Source organism: Hyperolius riggenbachi, chromosome 7 (genome assembly GCF_040937935.1).
Source record: "Hyperolius riggenbachi isolate aHypRig1 chromosome 7, aHypRig1.pri, whole genome shotgun sequence".
NCBI lineage: Eukaryota > Metazoa > Chordata > Amphibia > Anura > Hyperoliidae > Hyperolius > Hyperolius riggenbachi.
Window position 1 is genome coordinate 159,716,386 of NC_090652.1, and position 25,658 is coordinate 159,742,043.

General features: G+C 42.6%; 1 protein-coding gene across 1 annotated transcript in view; it reads right to left on the reverse strand.

Annotated features, from left to right (window-relative positions):
* DNAH3 (dynein axonemal heavy chain 3) overlaps positions 1 to 25,658 on the reverse strand; it is a 329,266-nt gene that overhangs the window by 72,110 nt on the left and 231,498 nt on the right. Inside the window, exons 9-11 of the mRNA XM_068244819.1 lie at positions 21,497 to 21,692; positions 18,898 to 19,077; positions 1,312 to 1,448 (exon numbers count right to left, since the gene is read on the reverse strand). Coding sequence (XP_068100920.1) covers positions 1,312 to 1,448; positions 18,898 to 19,077; positions 21,497 to 21,692 — 513 coding nt within the window. The remainder of the gene's footprint in view (positions 1 to 1,311; positions 1,449 to 18,897; positions 19,078 to 21,496; positions 21,693 to 25,658) is intronic.

Here is a 25,658-nt window from a genome sequence, read left to right on the forward strand (position 1 = left end):
CAGTTCCCAACTATCCTCTCCGATCTGGCGGATTTGGGTGTATTAAATATTCTTATGTCCTCTGGACCTCCCTCGCATGCGCAGTAGACTCGGACTGACGTGACTGAGCCAATTACCGGGGCTGAACACAACTGAACGTCAGACCGCAGGAGCACGGCGTGTGACTCAGACGTGTTTAAGGTGCAGGAGGAAGCCCCGGGTAAGTATCAAATCTTTACTTTACAAGGTCTCTGGTTTACTTTAAGGCTGCTTAGGGCAAACATGTGGCATTGAGATTGATTTAGTAGACATAAAGGTATTTAAAAATTTTACGCAGTGTATTAGAGCTACTTATTAGCATAAGGCTACCCACGCATTTTCATTTATTGTTATAAACCTAATAAGTAAAAAAAAAAGCAAATACAAACCAAACATTATGCATTCCTTTTAATACAACGGTAATGTTATACTAACTACTGTATAAAAGTACACTGACTGTACAGTTCTGTAACACAGCTAAAGTCATCATAACTGAGGAATGGAGGTCCTCCCTGTTAATCCCCATAACTTTAACCCATAAAATAAATGAGTTATATTGGCTTTCACCTTTTCCCTTGCCAAATTGGATGAGCAGTTCAAGAAGATCTGGTCCCCTTGAGAGGCATGGCGATCATCTAGCTAATTGCCTCTTCTGGTTTTTCCATATTTGTGATCTTTATTTGTCCTTGGAGCCTACTCCCTGCTTTCACCTTGGCCCCTCTTTTACTAGGCATTTCCTGCATAATCTACTGTATACTTGTTTGTTTATTAGAGGTTTTCAAATTGTATTTGCTTTCTTATGCATGCTTAATAAATTTTATTAGTTGGAAAAAAAAAGTACACTGCGACTTGTGTACTGATCCTTGAGTCAGTTCATAAACTTTTACTCTGTTTCTAATTCTGTTGGAATACTAGGATCTCAATATAGACTACTGTGCAGCTGGAAAGGTATATAATGACAAAATCAAAATGTTGAATTAGCCTTAGCATAATTGAACAGAGGGGAAATCAGTGAGTAATTAGTTCATCTCAGTGTACGATAGTTAGTGCCAAGTTTGCATAGTGTTACTGCTCGTTTTATTTGGGCAAGTAACTAGAGGTACAGATGTCGAAAGGAGATTATGCTCTTCAGTAGTGTATAAACCTGGGCTCTGTCATCTTCCTATTTACCCTTTACTGGAACAAAAGTAATACTATTCAAATGGATTGCATTAGTATCATCTCTTAAAGTGGTAGTTTTTGGCACTACATTTTTCTAAAAATATAAATAGAAGATAAGGAAAAAAACTGTACTTTTGTGGACCGACTACGTTCATGTTGAATATCTCCCGTGTTTTGCTGATATAATCAGAGACCAGAGATTCTTCTTGTCTGACAGAGCTGATGGTAAGATTATCCATCTGCAGGTCTGGAAAAAGTTCCACTTCTACCTGTAAGTAAAGATCAGATCAGGTTAAGTAAATGACAGCTACATCTCCTGGGGTATTTCGTGCATTTCATCCAACTATCTGCTATGAAAAGACCTGCAATGAGTTCGGAGTTGTAATTAACGCACACATTAACTACATCTACAAAGATGACCACAGACACATGTCCCATTATGGATTTTCAAACACATTGCTATGGTCATATGAATTTTCATGGTCTGTATAAAAAAAGAAAACTACCAAAAACAGGAATAAAATAGTTGTAAACAAATGTAAGTCAGAAACTACTGAACCTATACGGGCCAGAACCTTCACATGGGAAATCAATAAATAACATCATCGTATTGGAAAAATGCTGCAGACGCTTCTCCTAGTATATTTCTGCACATAAATGCTTTAACAACAGTTTGAAGTCCTGAAACAAATGTTATTCCTCAAAAAAGATGGGGTTTGACTTTACAAATGCTATAGGAGTGCGTTTACAACATTTCAGGTGCATTACATTTCTGCTTCACAATCTTCTAACATTACATCACAGTGGATCTAAATACTGCAAAGAGAGAAAAAGGACATCTCTTTATTCTTCTTAGAGATGTTAGAGATCCCAGCTGATAAGAATTTACATTCTGCTATGTGCAGTAAGTTAGTTATGCAGTGAGATGAGAATCTGGGGAAGTTCTGTACACCAATAGCGTATTGTTACCAGGAAGTGACATTTTGACTTTGTCACATTTTTTTTAACTTATAGCTTCCTGTCCACTTTTGCCCCCGCTTATGCTAATGCTGGGTACACACGTTACGTTTTTTTGTGTAATTTTGCGACCCGATCGTTTTTTCGGCACAATTCCGCACTCGATTCTGCGCTCGATTCTCTTATCCACATTCGTTTTTCGTATCTTTTTCCATTCACCGCTAGCAGAAATCGAGTGTGGAAACGATCGGGAGCAATATCGAACATGACGGATTTTATCTATCTGACCCATCTATTGCACAGAAAATCGTACCGTGTGTACCCAGCATAACATCTTTTTGGCCTAATGGGAAGAGAGGTACATTTATAGTGCCTCTAACCTATACCGGCACGCCATTGTGCCCTGGTCACGTTACATGGAAGAGGTCCTGTTGATTTGTAAGGGAGGGGAATCACTGTTCCATGAATTTGTGCAATGGTTGTGTAACAATGACCTAAACATGAGATTTAGTGTGAAGTGTGGGGAAGAGACAGCCTGGAGTTCTTGGATCTGATCATTTTTCCTAAAAATTATAAATTATTGAGTAAGGGATTTAGAAAATCCACAGCCACCAATTCTATACTTGAATATAGCAGCTACCACCCCTGCCATGTATTGGATGCTATACCATACAGCCAGTTCCTACTTCTCAAGAGAAACAAATGTAAACAGGAGAACATTGAGGTTCAAAGTAGAGAACTGGGACTGAGGTTACTGACAAGAGGCTATCCCTTGCCAGTATTAGTAGAGGACTTCAATAGAGCCAATGGTAAACCTTGAGAATTACTGTTAAAAAGAAGGGGTGGCTCTGGGAGATCAAATAGAAGAGGGGGGCCCTACTTTTGAGAACCAGAGGGGAAGTCAGACTGTGCCTTTGATTTTTGATTTTTCTCCAATGGCAAGTAAGATCAAGGCAAGCATCCTGAATAATTGTTCGGACTTAAAGGAGGTTCCTGAACTCAGGTTGGTGACAAGTGAGAAACCTTTAATATCGTTTTGACGTGCATGGACAATTAGAGATCTGATTGTATCAAGTGAGTTCAAGGTACCACATACTTTGAACTGGCTAGAAAAAGCACGGCCGATGGGTAATTTTAAATGCCATAATTGTAACCATTTTGGACAATTCACCCCGGGTAAAACCGTTAGCCTGGGGGGAAATACAATGGCAATTAAACAATTTTTACATTGCAGATTTATGTTCACCTTTTACATGGTAACATGCCCCTGTCGAAGATTTTATATCGGGAAAACAATAAGGCAGCTGTGCCAATGGTTCCAGGAACACTATTCATAATAATAGTCCATAGAAAAGGAAAGGGAGCAGGTAGATAAATAACACACATAAGAGAGACTCATGAGAGTAATCCAGAGGTCCTGAGATTAGTTGGTTTGAGACAGGTGGCAGTCTCTCATAGGGGAGGAAATAGGGATCAGTGTCTATGGAGGGAGGAAGCACAAATTATTTCACATACAGACGCATGCGGTCGACTGGGGCTCAATGAACGCAATGAGTTACATTGCTTCTGGATAGACACTAATACTGCACAATTATTTGTTGTTCCGTTTCCTCCCTTTGTGTCAATTGGCCTTGATCTTATTTTGCAAATCTATTGTAGCATCTAGCTCAACCTTGTCAGTATATGCTCCATGATCTAAATATTGTCTCTCTCCCTTTCCATCTTTCTCTCTCCTGGTTTTCCCTTGTTCTTTGTTTCTCCATCTTTTCTTGTTTTTCTACTCATTCTTATTATGCTTTCTACTATCTGACTGTAACGATTGTGTAATTATTTCCATGGTCAGCGCACAGGATGCGCGCTGACACTGCGGAAATCCTCCACAAGCGTATAATCTGAGAGAACCCAGCAATGGTGGTATGCACCTGTAGAGGGGAATTCCTGCCAGTAGATGGAGCTGTGGAGAACAGAGGAACAACCCCTCTGTACTGCCACAGATGCCAATAGGAATTGTATCAGGGGAAGCAATTCAGGGCAAGATAGCCCTTAAAGAGAGAGAGCACAGAGACAGGATGTATGTGTGTCATCCAATCTAGTCGCCACCCAGCGATGATGAACACACAACAGTGAAGACCAAGTGGGAAAGCAATCGCAAGAGATGGTGATTGCTAGCAGCGAAACAAGACTGAATAAGCACAGAGATAGAATGTATGTGTGTCCACCGGTGAACACACAACAACGGAAACAAAGTGGGAACGCAATCGCAAGAGTAGTGATTGCCAATAGAGACACAAGACTGGATTAAACAGAGCACAAGTGTAGCAGGAAAGACATAACAATAACAATGATCAGAACGTCAAGGAAAATAACAAACGCTAGCTAAACGCGAACACCGCACTCATTCGCAACAGCGAACGCGTTTAAGCACGATCACCCCGTGTTAGGCACCCAGTGATAAGCGTGCCAGTCTAACTAACCAAATGAAACACAAACACGAAATAGAGAACGCGAACGCTTGCTAAACAGTTACCTCACCGAGCCTACAGCAAGCGTTCTTACCGGACAAGACAGACAGATGGGACTACCAGTAGCAACCGCTGCTCTGGCTAGCACCCCTAAGGCAGAACACAGAAGGAACCACTGCTGCTACCGCTAGAGCGGATGCGATCCAGACAGACAACAGATGGGACTATCAATAGCAACCGCTGCTCTGGTTAGCACCCCCCAAGGTAGAATATAGAAGGAAGCACAGCCACTACCACTAGGGCGAATGCAATCCAAACAGATGGAGCAGCCAGTAGCAAACGCAGCTCTGGCCTACGCTCCCAGACAGACAGAACGATTTCCTGTCGACCACCGCTGGCAACAAGACAATCGAGACAGAGAGACAGAACACGGCAGTACAGATAATACAACCTGACTGCACTAGAAGGGATGCCTAGTGCAGTCCCAAGAAATACTCTAAGATAATCTTTAGCAAACAATAGCAAGGCTGACACTCCCGGTTTAAGCAGGAACAAACCATCATGACCAGCAAAGGATCCTGGGAGAACATGGTATTTATACTGTATAGAATGATGTATGTCAGCGCTCCTCTTCTTCAAACTCTTTGATCAGATGGTTGCCACCTCAGATAACAGGTGGATCTAGCGTTTTGGTGTATAAACCAGGCAAACAGCTCTCCAGTAAAACTCAGAAGAGTCCGCACGGACGAAACGCGTAGGGCGGAGCCAGGTGCGTCTGACGTCACGGGATGCGGAAGTGTTAGCCGGCCGCATTGACTATACGGAAATCGTGAGCGGACACGCCGAGGGGGAACTACGGGACGCCGATTCCACCCGGAGAGGAGTGTCACCACTGGGCCCTTGAGCCCGATACGCCTGAAAATCACTTTGCTACGTAAGTGCGCTCTATAGGCGCAGGCTGAAGTGTATTGATTTTATTTGTTACGCTATGAGAGTTTTTAAATTTGTGTTTTACAAGCATAATCTGGATTAAAGCTTCTGAGTTTTACTGGATAGCTATAACGGGCAGGCGCAGTTTGTACATATTACATGGTATTTATACTGCAAGCCTTCAAACGAGGCAGCTAGGCAATTTGCATGACAAGTGTATGCAAATTCCTCAGTAGCAGAGCAAGTTTGAAACTTGCAAAGTAAAGACAGGTCTCTTTTCCAGAGACCTGCAGCCCTCAGACTTAAAGGGACACTTAAGTCAAACAAAAAAAATGAGTTTTACTCACCTGGGGCTTCCAATAGCCCCCTGCAGCTGTCCGGTGCCCTCACCGTCTCCCTCCGATCCTCCTGGCCCCGCCGGCAGCCACTTCCTGTTTCGGTGACAGGAGCTGACAGGCTGGGGACGCAAGTGATATTTCGCGTTCCTGGCCACAATAGCGCCATCTATGCTACTATAGCATATATCATATACCATATAGCAGCATAGAGGGTGCTAATGTGTCTGGGAATGCGAAGAATCACTTGCGTCCCCAGCCTGTCAGCTCCTGTCACCGAAACAGGAAGTGGCTGCCGGCGGGGCCAGGAGGATCGGAGGGAGACGGCGAGGGCACCGGACAGCTGCAGGGGGCTATTGGAAGCCCTAGGTGAGTAAAACTCATTTTTTTTGTTTGACTTAAGTGTCCCTTTAAGGAATGGTCAAACAGCTGTCTGTGCAGACAGCTGAGCGGATCATTACACTGACTTTTTAAGAGATTCCCACGGATGGGCATCCATCTATTCCTCCTGTTACTACTGTGGCTTCTCTAAGCACCTATTCCTCATGGTTTCATGTGTAATGTGCTGCTTTTGTATGAAAGTGTCATGTTTTTAACAGTATGTTTATTCACATGAGGTCTGTTGTAACGTGCTGTGTGTCCATTGTATCTTGGTTTACACAGGGGACTTCCTGTAGAGGAGCATGCAGCCATGGCTACTTAACCAAGCTGACGTGCATTCCTTCCTGTTGATACCGCTCTACAGGAAGTTCAGCACAAAATTCAAGGACCGCCACTCATCTACTAGTATTCACTTTATTGTATCAAGGTTAAAATTAACAACAACGGACCCTCCAACAGCCCCCACCTATTAAAACCCTCACATAGACGACGTCTTCCTTGTCTGGAGGGGACCAAGGAAAAATCTGGAGATATTTCTGGAGGATTTAAATGTAAACTCCAGAAATTTAAGAGTAACATACAGTATAGAAAGTGAGAGGTTATCTTTTTTAGATGTGATGATAAGGAAGAAAGATAGAAGACTACAGACAACTGTTTTCAGAAAAGATACGGCAGGAAACACATATCTTCATGCCTCAAGCTTTCACCCAAGGAGTCAAAAGTGGGGTATCCCCTATGGACAGCTCGTGAGGGTACGCCGAAATTGCTCGGAAGAGGAAGAGTTTGGGCTAGAAGTAAATAAAATGTGTGAACGGTTTAGGAAACGTGGATATCCTGAACAGGTTCTAGACAATGCCAGAGAGCGTGTTGGTGCAATTAACCGTGACGACGTTCTGAGAAAGAAACAAAAAAGAAAAAATGATGGGCAGGGGAAAGTGAGATTCATAACCACATATGGGTCTCACTGGCCCCAACTCAGGAAGGTGCTTGAAAAGCACTGGCATGTGCTAAGTCTGGACCCAGATCTGTTGAAGATTGTGGGTCCATATCCGTTGCTGACCCCACGGAGGGCCCCAAATCTTAAGGACACTTTGGTGAGGGCTGAGGTTCACTCTAAAAGTATTGATCCCAATTGGGGAAGGGGATTTTTAGGCCCCATCCCAAATGGGATGTTCCCATGTGGATCCTGCAGGTATTGCAGGCTAGTAGAAAAAACAAATGAGTTTGAGAATGCAAAGGGGAACAAAAAGTATGATATCAGAAATTTTGTAAACTGCAATTCAGAAGGTGTAATTTACATGATTACCTGCCCATGTGGACTGAAGTATATAGGGAAAACAAAAAGAAAGATAAAAGAGAGAATTGGTGAGCATGTAGGTAATATAACTGCTGCTGATGAAAAAAGCCCATTGGGTACACATTTCGCAATATTCCATGATAGTAATCCAGACTGTCTAAGGTACAAATGCATAATTAAACCAAAAAGAGGCACAAGGGGTGGGGACTTTGAAAAATTATTGTACCAGATAGAGAGTAGGTGGATTTATACTTTGGGAACACTGATCCCACGAGGATTAAATTCAGAATTAAACCTGGTTCATCATTTTTTGAAAGAATATGGGTAGGTTTGGTCTTTGATTAAGCCAGACCTGTCTTAAGTTTACCCCTATCTATGAATAGTGGGATTGGCGGAGGTTGATTGGCATACAAAGACAAGTCTGGATTGCAGGGATGCTGGGAAGTGTAGACAAGTGTGATGCCAATGTCTGAGTGAGAACAGTAAAGAGAGGTACAAACAGGATATGAGAAAAAACTATATTGTAGTATGCAAGAAGGATATATGACTGAAAATTGTAGATTATGGGTGTGGAGGAAGAAAAAATCGATGGGCGAAAGATAGCCTCACACATACGTGGAAGAGTGATGATTCTGGTATAATGACAGAATTATTAAAGAAAGGGGTATGAAAACAATCTTACTATTAACAGTAATAAATCCTGTGCATATGAGAGACAGTGACATGAGGCATTGATTAACAAAAAACCTATGGGGCTCTATTTGAATAAATATGGACTATACCTCCTTAAATTCAAAGTATGTGAAACTGAAACGCAAAAAACATCTAGAGCGCAGAATCAAAGTGAACCCAAAGAGAGGCGTGGATATAGGACATTCATGTTTTTTAAAAGGAAGAGGGTGTTCCCACAATCACCCAGCCACAGCGTCATCACACTGACGAAGCTCACGTTGGTGGGCGTAACGCGTATGTGGGCGTGGCCTACACGCTGGACACGAGGAGCAGCACTGGCGTCCATACGAAGGGATGCGTGATACACGGTCAGCCGGCAAACAGTCACGAATACAGGTACCTGTACACTGCGGGACGCCGCAGAAGGAAGTCCTTGCCATTAGAATCGGCGGCGAGAAGGTAATACCTTTATGCTGAAGGGAAACTTTGTTTTGGAAATCATCCAGCCGAGCGGAAGCCAGGTTGTAATATGATGGCATGGTGTTCAGAAGAGGGACTGTATACTTATATTCACATAAGGAAGTGTTAAAAGACACGGCTATGCAGAAGTATGTTGCAGTTATTGAAGATTAAAACTCTGGACTGTGCATCCATACTGCAGGATTAGCTATCTGGAAATCTTACTCCGGAGTGAATTTTTGAAGTAGACTGAGCCACCGCAGACTGAAAATCAATATATCAGCCTCCATTTCATCTAGTTAGTGGATTGATCAATCCTTGGTGGATGAATGTGGGTGTTTTGAGTATGGTTGTGACCAGGAGCGCTCCTTTGAATTCCAGTGTGGGTTTTGAGGGTTTTAATAGGTGGGAGGTGTTGGAGGGTCCGTTGTTGTTAATTTTAACCTTGATACAATAAAGTGAATACTAGTAGATGAGTGGCGGTCCTTGAATTTTGTGCTGATCGATTGATATTGGTCCTGCCTTCCCTCACATTAAGTGAGGTTTACTAGTGGAATTACGATCTGTGCGGCAGATTTATCAATATTGCTCTACAGGAAGTTGTCGGGAATGAAGCAACGCGATTGGCTGTTGGCAACACCGCTTCATGGGTAATCCCATGGGACCTTCTTTTTGGCGCAAGTTGGGCGGCATCGGGGCAGCGCTCTCAATTCAGCGTTCTGCTTGGTAGTGGGTTGGATTATGCAGGTAAGTCCCCTGTGTGAACACTTCTTTTTACTATTTAAGCCTGTAGTATGTTCGTGCCCACTTTTATTGTTGTTTGGTCATTGAGAAGGTGAGTGTAACTCATGAAACGGCTGTTAGGCTGCTCTTGTTGCCATCGTCTGCATGTGATTTGAGGAAGAAATAAAAGCACGGTGATTGCATCGCAACCTATTGGTGCCCGGATTCGGTTTTCTATTGATTAAGCGGGTGAGATGGGAAAGATATTATGAATTACTATTAATCAAGAACATATTATTACAAAATAGCATATAACAATTACTGATGTTAGCATATAACAATTACTGATCTCTCACAATAACACTCCCCTACCTATGCCTAACATTAACCTCCCACCTACGGCTAACACTAGCCCCCACTAATGCCTAACACTATCCCCCCCACCTAAGCCTAGCATTAATCCTCCCTTACCTATGCCTAACATTAACCCCCCACCTATACCTAACATGAACCTCCCCTCACCTTTGCCTAGTAATCTGCCCCTGCCCCTATGCCTAACCCTAACCTAAACCCCCTACCTATGCCCCACACTAACTCCCCCGCCTATGCCTAAAACTAAACCCCCACACCTATGCCTAACACCCCCCCCCCCACCCGCACACACACACACACACACACACACACACACACACACACACACACACACACACACACACACACACACACACACACACACACACACACACACTTATGCCTAAGAACAGGAAAAATTATTGATTTGATTGCATGGCGACCTTTAGGCAAAGGTGAGGGGTGGTTAGTGTTAAGGTGGCCGTACACAATGCAATCAACATCAATAAAAATGATTGATATTGGTTTGATTTTTCAAATGATTCGTTCAAGCAAATTTTATTAAAGTGGGGAGGACTTCATCCAAAGTTTTGCTGAACAGGCCCACTGTTTTTGAATTACATCACTGCTATGCTTATGTAGATCTTATTATTATATGATTAATGTTATTATTATGACTCGAGCCACACATTCATACTTTTCTGGTGCCCAGGGGTGCCCCAGATTTTTCAGGATCCTAGCAATGTCCCTGAGAACATAACGGTGAGAAGCCTCCCTGATTCACAGGTGCACACAAGTAGAGATTTTTTAATCTCGCCACCTGTGACCTTGTAAGTAAGGTTGTATTGTGATATGCTCTACTTTATAGTGTAAGAAATGAGAAGTGTCTCATATAACTTATTTCTGAAACTGGTTTTGGCACACTTTGCATTACAATTCTATAAGAACCTGTCTCTACTACAAGCATGCAGATGCATTGATAACATTTCTCAAGAGTCATTAGTGATATTCTAGTAGGTATCTCCTCCTTGAGAAATGAGCTCGGCCTATTTCCAAAGTTATCCCATACCCAAATGTCTGCTATACTGGTCTGTGCTTAAATGAATACAGCACAAGATGCTGATCATACTTGTAATCCTCATTTATTTGGTCATTTCTCCCAGGTGACTCTTTTTTTCATCTAGCCCCAAAATCATAATGCGCAGTCACATGCTGATATTTTCACATAGGTACAGAACGTGCTTCCGCATCTAGCAGCAGAGTGTATATTACCCAGCATAAAGGAGGAAATGTGCTGAAATTTTCCTGTTGTGGTCCCCAGTCACTGGTTTGTCATCCACCTACAGCTCTTATTATCTTTCTTGTTGCAGTCGGCCAGCAGGTGTTCAGAATGTTTTTTTGCCTAAACAGCTGCTGCGTTATACTGTAGATTTCTATTAGTAGCAAGCATAAAACCAAGCATATGTCCTTAAACAAAGCCATATTATATAAAGTGATATTTGACTGTGCATTTTATTCTTCTGCTTCTGTCTACAATAAAGGTTTTTTTTCTGATTCCTTTTAACACAATGCTGTGCTGGTTCTTGGTGTTAGTAGTGTTGGCACGGAAGGGGAAGGCAAAACTTGGTGCAGAAAAGACTGCATCTGCTGTTAGATAACTTGTGTTTGCAAAGGGCAAATCCTGACATGGTTCTTCATAATCTGGGTTTCCTGTTCCGTTTGTGAAGGAGTTAGAGTTGTCACCAGGTAATTCTTTTTTTATAAAAAAAAAAGTCTATTAAAGTGGACCCAAATTAAAAATACAAGATTTCAGAAATAAAATCTATTTTCTAAATTATAATAATAAATAGCAGCCTTTTTTCAGCTGCATGATGACAAATATAAAATATTTTACATTTATCGGAGGAACCCCTCCCTTGCTTTCAAATTGCCGGCATTTTTCCGGCAAACTGGTGGAGTAGATGGTGTCCAGCAATGGAGGAATTGCTAATGGCTGCCCCCAGTATAACCCTAGCTATGAAAAGAGAAGGGTGAAAAGCATGCACTGAAATGCTCATAGGCTTGAAGGAGTGTTTATTTATCTTTCTATGTGTCCGAGTGTTGCAACTAAATATTTTTAATTAAAAAAATGTTTGGTTTGGGTCCGCTTTAATTGTAAAATTCAGCCCAGCGATAAGGTTGCTCCAACATTTCAGTTTGATTTTTCCATGAATTCAATTTACAATGTTTGCATTATCACAGGGGGGAAACTATAACAAAAAGGGGCCACTGGGCTCAATCACCCAAGGGCTTGATTCACAAAAGCATGATAACTGCTATCACAGCAGTTATCATGAGATCTTCCGCGCGTGGCAAATTGTGCACACAAAACATTACTCCGTGTGATAAACAAATTTGTTTATCACGCGGAGTAATGTTTTGCACGCGCAAACCCCCAGTGCGCAACAGATCTCATGATAACTGCTGTGATAGCAGTTATGACGCTTTAGTGAATCAACCCCTATGTGAGTTGCAGTGAGTTTTGACGCACTGCACATAGTGTGCGATAAACGTGGTAACATGAAAGTCCATAGACTTTCAATTTATCATTCACACTACAACAGGGTATTGCATTTCAGCTCGTTGGGAGTAATTAAAACAAATAGCAATGCATAGAAACGCATGCTATGCGAGTTTCAGCACATGGATTATGCAGATAAGCCGGCTGAATCAGCTGGTTTCCTTTCCCTCTACATCACTACACAGTAGTGCTGGGCGTAATGGAAAAAACTACGCTTACGGATCATTACGCGTAATTTTACGCTATTACGCATTACGGAATTACGGTTACGGCGTACACATTTATCTACGTTTCATGTCTGTAATTACGCATGGTCCTTACGCAATTACGCGTAAGAATACCGTAATGCTGGTTGTTACGGAACAGTCTTACGCGTAATTTTCCTACTAGCAATTAATGCGTAAGGCAATGCTCCCAAGCGGAAAAGTTGACGCATGGATCAATGCTAGGTAGCCGCCGACTTTAAGGGTTAATAGCAAAGCCCCCTTAATTGCTAAGAGCCTTAAATTTGAAAAATATATTAAGGAGATCAGAAGGAATAAGAGGAAAAATTTTTTTTTCAAAAAGACCTTATAGTTTTTCAGAAAATTGATTTTAAAGTTTCAAAGGAAAAATGTATACATTTAAAAACCCGCCGACTTTAACGGTTAATAGCAAAGCCTGCTTAAAATTTAGGAACACCAAATTCCCAGGGTATATTAAGGGGATCAGTGGGAATAAGAGGGAAAAAACATTTCCAAAAAGACCTTATAGTTTTTGAGAAAATCGATTTTTAAGTTTCAAGGGGAAAAATGTCTTTTAAATGCGGAAAATGTCAGTTTTTTTTGCACAGGTAACAATAGTGTATTATTTTCATAGATTCCCCCAAGTGGGAAGAGTTTTACTTACTTCGTTCTGAGTGTGGGAAATATAAAAAAAACCGACGTGGGGTGCCCCCTCCCAGACCTCTTTAACCCCTTGTCCCCCATGCAGGCTGGGATAGCCAGAATGCGGAGCACCGGGCGCGTGGGGCTCCGCACCCTGACTATACCAGCCCACATGGTCCATGGATTGGGGGGTCTCGGAAGGGGAGGGGCAGCCAAGCTTTCCCCTCCCCCTCCGAGCCCTTGTCCAATCCAAGGACAAGGGGCTCTTCTCCACCTCCGATGGGCGGTGGAGGTGGAGGCCGCGATTTCCTGGGGGGGGAAGGGGTTCATGGTGGCATCTGGGAGTCCCCTTTAAAAAGGGGTCCCCCAGATGCCCACTCCCCCTCCCAGGAGAAACGAGTATAGGGGTACTTGTACCCCTTACCCATTTCCTTTAAGAGTTAAAAGTAAATAAACACACAAACACTTAGAAAAAGTATTTTAATTGAACAAAAAACGTAACCACGAAAAAAGTCCTTTAATATTCTTAATTAACCATTAATACTTACCTGTCCCTTTAAATAAATGATCCCTCGCAATAGCCTCGGAAATGTTCTATCAGTTACAATGTAACAAAGTTATTACAATGTAACAACTTTGTTACATTGTAACTACGCTGCACCCGACGTCACTCGCCGCTCAGCCGCCGCATACACTTACGCGTCCTTGCAGGACGATAAGTCCCCGCCGGCTCCCGCTGTCCACCCCGCCCACATCTGTCACCCACATGTCACCCACATGTGGGTGACATGTAGGTGACATGTGGGAGAGGCGGGGAGGGCAGCGGGAGCCGGCGGGACTTAGCGTCCTGCACGGACCATACAGAGCTCTGAGCTATATAGCTCAGAGCTCTCTAAGCATCTTTGAATTTGGGCTCCAAGGAGCCCCATTGGTCCTTAGCAGACCAATGGGGTTCCTTCAAATCAGAAGGAACCCCATTGGTCTGCTAAGGACCAATGGGGTTCCTTGAAGCCCAAATTCAAAGATGCTTAGAGAGCTCTGAGCTATATAGCTCAGAGCTCTGTCGGGTCCGTGCAGGACGCTAAGTCCCGCCGGCTCCCGCTGCCCTCCCTGCCTCTCCCACATGTCACCCACATGTCACCCACATGTGGGTGACATGTGGGTGACAGATGTGGGCGGTGTGGACAGCTCTTATCCCTTATGGGAAATTTCACTTTCCTTACAAAAGTGCTATACACATAGACTGGTGCTGCACAAGTCTGTTTTGTAATTTAAAGTTGCTAGAAATGATCCTACCATTATTACAGCAAAGAATCTCCAAAACTGGTAGTAAGATCAGATCACAGTTTATTTGCAGCCATGGCAGCAGTATTCTGTTTGGAGTAACAATGCCGATAAAGTCACTCCTTCCTGCACGAGTAATTAGAAAAGACCAGTAGACATTTTAACCCACATTCATCCTAATCCACAGGCCGGTAGGAAACATTGACACGATTATGTATAGGTTTTGCCATAGAATTTCTACATTGTATCTATATATAGACACGATACAATATGTTTTGCCATTATTCCTTGCAACACATGGATTTTAATTGTATGGATTTTTTTTTCTCAACAAAAGTGGGATTTTGTAACGATAGGTGTCAGCAACCAGAGAGAGAATCTGATTCTTGGCGATCTGCAGTATCCCCAAGAATACAGATATACCTGATTATTGGGGATCTGCAGAAACGCCAATAATCAAATATGTCTAACCTCTAGACACCTGAGTGTGTAAGTGTTTTGGTGCAACAGTAACCTTTGGACCACCGGGGTAGCAGGTGGTCCAATAAGTAGAGAAGACTCTACTGCAGTCAAGGACACCTGAAGAGGGAGTCCCTGACTGACAAGGAGCAGTGTCCCCTCTGAAGAGAAGGGGACCCCTGCGGAAAGGCTGGACACCCTGCGGAGGGTGACAGCCAGAAGGTCAGACAGGCCGGGTCGGCAACAGAGTATCAGATATGCAAAGTACCAAATCAGAGACCAGAAGAATAGTCAGGAAAGCTACAAGTATTGGGGCAGAACAAAACAGTTTCTTTAAAGTCGAGAAGGCCGTATGAGCCTCAGGTGACCAATGATGAGTATCAGCCCCTTTTTTGGTGAGAGGAGAGATGATGGTAGAGTAGCCCTTAATAAACCTTTTGTAGTAATTGGCAAACCCTAGGAACCTCTGGAGTGCCTTCAGCCCCACAGGCTGAGGCCACTCCAGGACAGCGAAAACCTTCCCTGGGTCCATCGAAAGACCAGAAGTGGAGATGATGTAACCCAGGAAGGCTACTGACTCTACCTCAAAGAGGCATTTCTCTAGTTTGGCATACAGCTGATTCTGTCGTAACCTGTCTAATACCCATCTGACATGCCTGCGATGTTCAGCAAGATTGGACGAAAAGATCAGTATATCGTCCAAGTATACCAGAACAAACTTCCCCAACACTTCCCTGAACACCTCATTAATTAACTCCTGGAAGACGGCCGGCGCATTACACAACCCAAAGGGCATCACCAAGTATTCGTAATGCCCATCGGGTGTGTTAAAGGCCGTCTTCCATTCGTCACCATCTCTGATGCGAACCAGATTGTATGCACCCCTGAGATCTAGCTTGGAAAAAATCTTGGCGTTGGTCACCTGTGTGAACAAATCGTCAATCAATGGTAAAGGGTAGCGTTTTTTTACAGTGATCTTATTCAGCCCTCTGTAATCAATACAAGGGCAGAGACCTCCGTCCTTTTTCTTGACAAAAAAAACCCCTGCCCCTGCTGGTGAATGAGAGGGACGTATGAATCCTTTCGCCAAGTTTTCCCTGATTTATTCCTGCATAGCTAGTTTCTCCGGCCCAGATAGGTTATAAAGATGACCCCTGGGCGGCATACAACCAGATCTCAGATCGATAGGACAATCAAAGGCACGATGAGGGGGAAGTTTGTCTGCAGACTTTGGGCAAAAGACATCTGCAAATTCTGCGTATTGTCTCGGTACACCTTCAACCTGAATGTTGGTATTACCCATGGTTAGTTTCGCTAAACAATGATGATAACAATGGGATGACCAGCTCGTTAGCTGACCTGACCCCCAGTCTATCTGAGGTGAGTGAATTTGTAACCAGGGCATGCCAAGAATGACGGTAGAGGTTGCCATATGCAAGACTAGAAATTGCAGACTCTCCCCATGTAATACCCCAATCTTGATATGCACATTAGGAGTGCGGGACAAGGGGCGTTTACTCTGCAGAGGAGAGTCATCTACTGCGGTGACTAAGATAGGTTGATTCAAGGGAAGCATGGGTATACCCAATTTCTTTGCAAACTCGTAATCGATAAAATTAGCTGCTGAACCAGAATCAATAAAGGCTTCCGTGGAAGCAGTCTGACCCTCCCATATAACCGAACAAGGGAGTAACAGACGATCGTTATGTAGAGGTAAAGACTGCGCGCCCAGGGTATTACCTCTGACTACACCTAGGCGGCAGCGTTTCCCGACTTCTTGGGACAATTCCGCACTATATGACCCTCCTCTGCACAGTATAGACAAAGCTGCTCAGTTTTCCTACGATTTCTCTCTGAACGAGTTAATTTGGAGTGACCAATCTGCATTGGCTCAGGTGGCGGTGAGGCAGGTGGAGAAGTGGCATAAGAGACATATCTAACCCTGTCCCTACCACGGGTTTGCTTTTGGTATCGTAACCACCGATCAACACGTACTGCTAGAGTGATTGCTTCCTCAAGTGTTTTAGGTTCAGGGTATCCCGACAGCAGTCCAGAAACTGCGTCTGATAACCCTGATAAGAAACAATCCAGTAGTGCAAAAGCCCCCCACCTAGCCGACACTGACCACTTCCTGAACTCAGCCGCATAAACCTCCACTGGATCCTTGCCTTGACGCAAGGTTTTTAGTTTCCGCTCAGAGGTAGAAGCAATGTCTGGGTCGTCATAAATTATGGCCATGGACTTGAAGAACTCTTCAACTGACCTAAGTGCTTTATGCCCTGTTGGTAAATTATACACCCAGGTTTGAGCATCCCCTGAGAGTAAAGTCTTAATAAAAGTAATGCTCTGTGCCTCTGTCCCTGACAAATTAGGCCTCAATTCAAAATATGACATGACACGATTCTTAAAATTCTGAAAGTCAGATCTATGGCCAGAAAATTTTTCAGGTACAGACATTCCCAAGTCTGTGACTGGAGGGGATCGCACTGAATTTACAGTTGTCTGAAGGACTTGTAGTGACCCAGATAAGGCAGAGATCTGGGCCTGCTGACCGTCCATCACTCTGATGAGATTTTCCACCGAGGTGTGAGTGTGTCCAGATGAGTGCTAAATGCGTCCATATTGTTTGGGTCTGGCGTTCTGTAACAATAGGTGACAGCAACCAGAGAGAGAATCTGATTCTTGGCGATCTGCAGTATCCCCAAGAATACAGATATACCTGATTATTGGGGATCTGCAGAATCGCCAATAATCAAATATGTCTAACCTCTAGACACCGGAGTGTGTAAGTGTTTTGGTGCAACAGTAACCTTTGGACCACCGGGGTAGCAGGTGGTCCAATAAGTAGAGAAGACTCTACTGCAGTCAAGGACACCTGAAGAGGGAGTCCCTGACTGACAAGGAGCAGTGTCCACTCTGAAGAGCAGGGGACCCCTGCGGAAAGGCTGGACACCCTGCGGAGGGTGACAGCCAGAAGGTCAGACAGGCCGGGTCGGCAACAGAGTATCAGATATGCAAAGTACCAAATCAGAGATCAGAAGAATAGTCAGGAAAGCTACAGGTCATAACAGATATCAGAACAAGGCCTAGTCTGAGGTGTGAGGTCCGTGATCTCAACACCCTGGAACTATGCTAGAGAATAACACAGATGGTATACAGTATTCCTAGTCTGGGGTGTGAGGGCCGTGATCTCAACACCCTGGAACTATGCTAGAGAATAACACAGATGGTACACAGTATTCCTAGTCTGGGGTGTGAGGGCCGTGATCTCAACACCCTGGAACTATGCTAGAGAATAACACAGATGATATACAGTATTCCTAGTCTGGGGTGTGAGGGCCGTGATCTCAACACCCTGTAACTATGCTAGAGAATAACACAGATGATATACAGTAACTGGCTAAGTGTGGATTCCCAGGTCCTCCTGGGTCCACCACACTGGAGATCTGACTAAGGTCTGAGTGCTAACACATAAGCATTCGCAACGCCAGACAACCAGCAACTGAACAGCAAGAGATATATATAGTAAAGCACCCCGCAGCGCCACCCAGCTCCCATCAACCAATCAATAGCCAAGCAGAAATCAGCTGACCGCCCTGATCAGCTGATCTTCCTCCTATTGGTATAAAGAGCCTGTCTAGCGGCGCGCGCGTAGCTCTCCATCTGTGTGCACTACTAGGTCCAGCTAACCCAGACGCATGTTGTTGCGGGGAACCCGCCGCACTGGACGCAGAATCCGCCGCTTTGCCGTCAGAACATGCGGCGGCCCCCACGCCACTCTGCCCATGGGCACCACCAGCTCCAGACAAACCAGACGCATGCTGACGCGGACAAACCGCCGCATCAGACGCGGAATCAGCCGCCTTGCTGCCAGAACATGGCTTTTCCGCTGTTTATCACAGATTTCTCTTTATCACAGCTGTGAGAGACTTCTAGATATAGAAACGTACAACACAAGATATAAAGTGATTATTTGACATACTTTTGGAAGTCCTTCCGCACTCTTAATAATCTCCTGAAAGCAGTACTTTACTAAATTCCAACATTCCTCCAAAACAGGGTCAAACGCGATTTTGGGTTCCTCCACCCTTAGCTTGATGATGAGGATTTGTGGAGTAAAGAACTTCAAGTCATCATATGTGTCACCAAAGTCATTTCCATCCTGACAAGAAAAGAGAAGTATAAATCACCACAGAATAATTTAAGCAGAGAAAAATCAGTTTCTGTCTGTCTAGGTAGGTCATCCAAAATGTCAAGATCAAGCCATTGCCTTGTTAGCGTTCCTGAACATTATCAGTTTAGATGTCTTGGATAACTGCAGTTAATAAGCATTCACATTCTGGTATATATGGTATAAAGAGACCTTTCTGCTTTCTACATGCTAATTTCCTTCATGCTCCTTTTGGGCCAGTACAATGAACCCCATGATGCCTGTCAATGAACCAACATTCTATTATTTTGTAACAGCAAACACTTTCAATGGAGATAATTAAAAGGAACAGTTTTATCAATGACACACAGCATCTGTTAAGTAGAACCATACATCTACAACAGCTTGGACTATGCTGGTTGCACAGCACCTACTGCTGAAATGCAGAGCAGCCTACCTGCAGATTTCCTTTCAAACTAGAAAAACAGCAGCAGCTTGCCTACGGTGCAAATGAAGTTTCTATTAATTGAACATCACTAGCCATTGATTTGTGGATACAAAGAAATCCAGTGTGTTAACAAAAACCTTCTTTCCATGTTTGTGTACAATGTACATGAATAGCTTTCCTGTTTTTGTTGCCTTGTAGTTAAAATGTATCTTCAGGCTAAATAAAATATTAACCTGTGAGGAGAGGACCCCATACTTTTCTACCCAGTAAGGCTCCTGATGGCCACCAATCTCCTCTTCTTTATTCCACAACAATTTTCTCCCTCAGCACCAAAAGTATTGATGGCAAGGGTCCCAGCCCCCCAAGGTGTCTTCAGTAGCCATACACCCCGCCACTTTTTGCTTATCAAAGTCACTGAGCTTTTTTTTGTATTCATGACTAACAATGGAAGGGATGGGATGCCTTGACCATCTTGGAAGGTGTGCCAGAAAACTGTTACTACTCTCATGGCAGCAGTGGAGGGTCAATCACAAAGCTGCAAGGAGCGTAGCCAGAACAGCGTCCAAGAGCGAACTGCACATGTGCAGGAGATGAATATACAGCTCAAAGGTCACTGACTACTTGTGGAAACAGAGCCTGACAGGGGTAAACAGAGACAGTGATCCTGGTGTGGATAGCCTATTTAAAGTATGTACAGATTCTTTTTTGGCCAAAGTTTTCAACTCGGATGTCCTTTAAGCCAACAATACAAATGTAAGCTTTGCTCTTATGATGCACATAGATTTTAAGCCTACCATCAGTAGGATAGAGTCTGTCAGTCCAACCACTGTCTGAAGTCTCTATCCAGTCTATGGCCACATTATTTTGCTGCTACCAGGGCTATAGAAGTCATTTTGTAACTTAATGTTATTGAAATTTAAGGTACCTTTCCATTCCATTCTATAGCTAGTTGTAACTTGTAACTGTAATGCTAGTAATACATTGAATTGACGATTGCTTGTAGCCATGGCAACACAATAATGTTGGGTGCATAGGATGTCTCAGAATTAACATGTCATTGCTTGTGCCATTTAGGCAGATTGCTTGTGTCATGGGATCAGATCACTTCCAATACCAGTTTTGCCAGAAGACTGCAGTGCATTATATGACAAGCTGCAGAGAAGAAACGGGTACTTCCTTATAATACTTTTTGCTAAATGTCTTATAATTAATATGGCTTATATGGGGAAGAGAGCTTTAACCTTAGTAAAAGTGGAAGTTTCTGCATTACCCAAAAACAAAAATGTGCGCTGAACGCAAAACGGCACACTTCTTCATACAAGCTTAAAAGGAACCCAGGTGAGGGACATATGGAGGCTGCCATATTTATTTCCTTTTAAACAATACCAGCTGCCTGGCAGTCCTGTTGATCTTTTTGGCATCATTAGTGTCTTAATCACACACCTGAAACAAGCATGCAGCTAATCTTGGCAGATTTTTGTAAAAACATCTGATCTGCTTGCTCGCTCAGAGTCTATGGCTAAAAAATATTAGAATCAGTGGATCAGAAGGAAAACCAGGCAATGTGCATTGTTTAAAAGGAAATAAACATGCCAGCCTCCATATATCCCTCACCGTGGGTTCCCTTTAAAGAATGCATTCCTTGAATGATTTCGTTTTTCTGGGCACATTTCTTTTTTTATCTTTCCACGACTTTCTTTCTCACTACTAGTCCAAAATTGCACAAACGCTTTTGTAAATAATGTCTTTGAAAAAAGAAACAACAAAAAACACATGTAGTTGTAAGCAGAGGAATTGAGAGGTGTCATCAGATGACTATAGACAAGAGATAAAAGGGCCTGAGTGGAATGAGTCACTGGTACATTCAAGGTTACAGATCCAGCTGCGCTATTCAACATTCAGCAATCTTTTGGTTTGTGTACTTTGATTGGTGCCATTTCAACAGGTAACATACCTCATATAATTGTCCCTTCTTGCAATTACCTTGTGTATACTGAAAAAAGAAAGCAGGTCCTGAAGAGAATTGATGACCATTTCACGCAGCTGCAGCGACATCAGAGAGGAGACGCTAGCAAAGAACTCTTGCACCTGGGCTGTAGAATCATCTTCATTCTGGGGAACTAAGTGTATCCATTTATCCTTCTCTGATACAAACAGTGAAGCACACGTTGGTATCCACCTGAGAATGATAAAATCAAACTTTCTACATGGGGTGAAGAGGTGATGCATCACATAACATTGTTTGTTTCATAGTTTTCTGTGAGCATGAGTATATTTTAGTCCAATTGAGGCCGGGGTCACACTTGTCTTTCAGTTTTCTACACTTTTTAGAAAACTGAAAGACAAGTGTGACCCCTGCCTTACAGCAGCTAATGTAAATTATAGAGAAAACAGACAAATTACGCAAGATGCCAGTTTTTTTCTGCGCGTGAAATCTTCATTCAAATGTGATCTAGCCCATTGATTAACATGAGTTCTCAGTTGAAGTCACTTTTCTGTGCAGAAAATGCACACGAAAGCAGACAAGTGTGACCCCTGCCTCAGAGAAACTACTGAGAGACTTTCAGGCAGGGAACACACTTGACTGTTTTCATGCACGTTTTCTGCACAGAAAAACTGAGAACTGATGTTAATCAATGGGCTAGTTCACACTTAATGCGCTTTTTGCACGCAGAAAAAACTGACATTCTGCATGATAATTCTGCACATTTTGTCAGTTTTCTCTATCAATAAAATTAGCTGCTGTAAAAAAAACGTGCACATTTTCCTGCATAGAAACACACTTGGTGTGCAGAAAATTCATGCAGAAAAACGCAAGCCGAAAACTGAAAGACAAGTGCGTTCCCTGCCTGAGAGATTTCCTAAATTGAGGGATTGCAAATTGCCATCACTTGGCTTATAGCAGTCGTGATTGCTAAGCAGCAGGCGAGCAGATGCAGAACACAGATGTAGTGTGCTACTGTGTTGTTCTGTATACAGTATATCGAGTCATGCCTAGCTGCTAGTAGCTTGTGTCTCAATTGAGATGAATAGGGAAGCATTACATATATTTGCACATCCCCCTACTTACCATAAGACGTCACACTGCTTAATTGACAAGAAGGCCAAATCATTTACCCCATAAATTGAGTGGCTGAGCAGTGTGTCAAAATGTGAAAAAAACACGATCGCTTAATTTACCAAGGTGATAAATCTACAACTTCTGAGACTTGATCTAAATCTCCAGCAGAGATAGATGTAGATAAATATCAATAGAAATGACTGAACACAAAGTACTTGCTATACTGTGCACCTGCGCTAATTATACACAGGGATCAATATAGGACTAGTCAGAGAAGCCCTCCTTGATGTCCAATCAGCCTCTTTCTCCATGATGCTACCATCCAGGGAGCCAGTACACATGTAGGAGGAGGTAAGCTGGAGTTGAGACTCCAGCATCCTGAAACGTCCAATGTAATGGGGGATAGTTAAGATACTACATAGGGCAACTATAAAGTAACACTACACAGGAGTCACTATTAGGGGCATTTCATAAGGGCTACTATAAATGAGAATGGAGGCAGGCTAAACATGAGGCACTAAGGAAACACTGTGTAGGGGGCATACATGTTTTGGAATTACTAAAATGGAAGGTAATATGTAGGAGTGCTTTAACTGGGGACTCTATAAACATGCACTTTAAATTTGGGACACAAAAACATGCACTTTAAAGGGTCACTATGGTGAAAAATTGGAAAATGTAAAATATGTGCAAACATATACAAATAAGAAGTACGTTTTTTCCAGAGTAAAATGAGCCATAAATTACTTTTCTCCTATGTTGCTGTCACTTACAGTAGGTATTAGAAAGCTGACAGAAGCGACAAGTTTTGGACTAGTCCATCTCTTCATGGGGGATTTTCAGGGATTTATTTATTTTCAAAAGCACTTAGTGAATGGCAGATGCTCTGTCTAACTGCCAAAAAACTGTGTTGCAAGCAGGGAAGCTGACCAGCATCTTTGTTTAAAGAGAAACTCTGACCAAGAATTGAACTTTATCCCAATCAGTAGCTGATACCCCCTTTTACATGAGAAATCTATTCCTTTTCACAAACAGACCATCAGGGGGCGCTGTATGACTGATATTGTGGTGAAACCCCTCCCACAAGAAACAAGAAAAGTACGTACTCTTGGCAGTTTCCTGTTTGTGAACCTTGTTGCATTGTGGGAAATAGCTGTTTACAGCCGTTTCCAACCGGCAAAAAAAGCATGCAGCTGCTACATCACCTGCCAACAGTAAAAATGTCACCATGTAATAAATGGCCGAATGTAAATCAGGGATTTAAAAGATTTTACAATGGGCAAACACTGACTAAAACATTTATATATAATTATTGTAAAAATGAAGCACTTTTTTATTACGTTATTTTCACTGGAGTTCCTCTTTAAATCCTTTTTAGGGAATATCTTTATAAAGAATAAAAGCCTTGCCGAGAATCCCCTATGAAGAGATGGACTAGTCCAAAACCTGTAGCTTCTGTCAGATTTCTTCTACCTTATGTGAGTGACAGCAACATAGGAGAAAAGTAATTTATGGTTCATTTTACTCTGGAAAAAACGTACTTCTTATTTGTTTATGTTTGCACATATTTTACATTTTACAATTGTTCGCCATAGTGCCCCTTTAAATTGGGGACACTATTTGGGACTTCTATACATGGTGGCACTAGATATAGGGGTAAAATAAAGAATACACTATACAGGGTGGCACTATATTTGAAAGCACTATACGGGGGGATATTAAAGGAGGTGCTAATCAAGAGGCACTATAATGGTGGACACTATAACATATACAAAAAGAGAGTGATTAAAGATTTGAGAGATTGAAAGGCATTGCAGCCGGAGGAAAGAGAGGACAAGAGTCTCTGTTAGTTATGGCAGAAGTAATTTAAAGAAATAACTTGTTAAGTCATCTAGTCCAGGAAGCTATTTGCTTAATGACATTTGCTTCTTCATTTGGGGTAAAAAAAAGGTGATTCAATAGCTCCAAATCTTCTGGGGATAGTTTAGGTAGAACCACTGTTTAAAGGGGCCCTACGGTGAAAAATTGTAAAATATAAAATATGTGCAAACGTATACAAATAAGAAGTACTTTTTTCCAGAGTAAAATAACCATAAATTACATTTCTCCTATGTTGCTGTCACTTACAGTTGGTAGTAAAAATCTGACAGAAGCTACAGGTTTTGGACTCGTCCATCTCTTTATGGGGGAATCTCAGGGATTTAGTTATTTTCAAAAGCATTTAGTGAATGGCAGTTGCTCTGTCCAACTTCCAAAAAGCTGTGTAGCGAGCAGGGAAGCTGACCAGCATCATTGTTAAAATCCTTTTTAGGGAATCTCTTTATAAAGACAGAGAATCACCTATGAAGAGATGGACTAGTCCAAAATCTGTCGCTTCTGTCAGATTTCTACTACCTACTGTAAGTGACAGCAACATAGGAGAAAAGTCATTTATGGCTCATTTTGCTCTGGAAAAAATGTACTTCTTATTTGTCTATGCTTGCACATATTTAAAATTTTAACATTTTTCGCCATAGTGCGCCTTTAAGACGTTTGTTGGTCCATCCTCCCCGTTGTTAGGATTTGCAGAGTAAGTTAGTGTTGAGCATTATTTAAAGGGTGGAGGTGAAGGCTAGCAATGGGGAGAAGTAATGGGATCTGGCAGGCAAGGGTCTATTGAGATATATTAGAAAGCTTTTAGTTCCATATATAGAAAGGGTTAGGGCTGAGCAGTAACGCGAGATTAGGCCTGACTGGAGCATAGGGGCAAGAAGGGGTTTCACCTCCACTTGGATCAGATTATTTATAATGAAATATTGATGTGCTGATGAACTGACTTAGGTTCAGGTTTAATGTATCACTGTGTAATATAGAAAGTCCATTGAATACCGACTGATTTGTTTCAAAATAAACACTGTGTAAAAAGCAACTTCTAGCAGCAGAATAATACGGTGTTATGTTACCATTTATGACACGATTAAAGATTACAAATAATGAGTAGCTGCAATAGTGCATGAGTATTAGGCAGGTAATTGAATGTTAATCATTGTCATTAGGTGTAGCTGTATGTGCTCTGTGAATGCAGCCTACGCTGGTGTACAATGA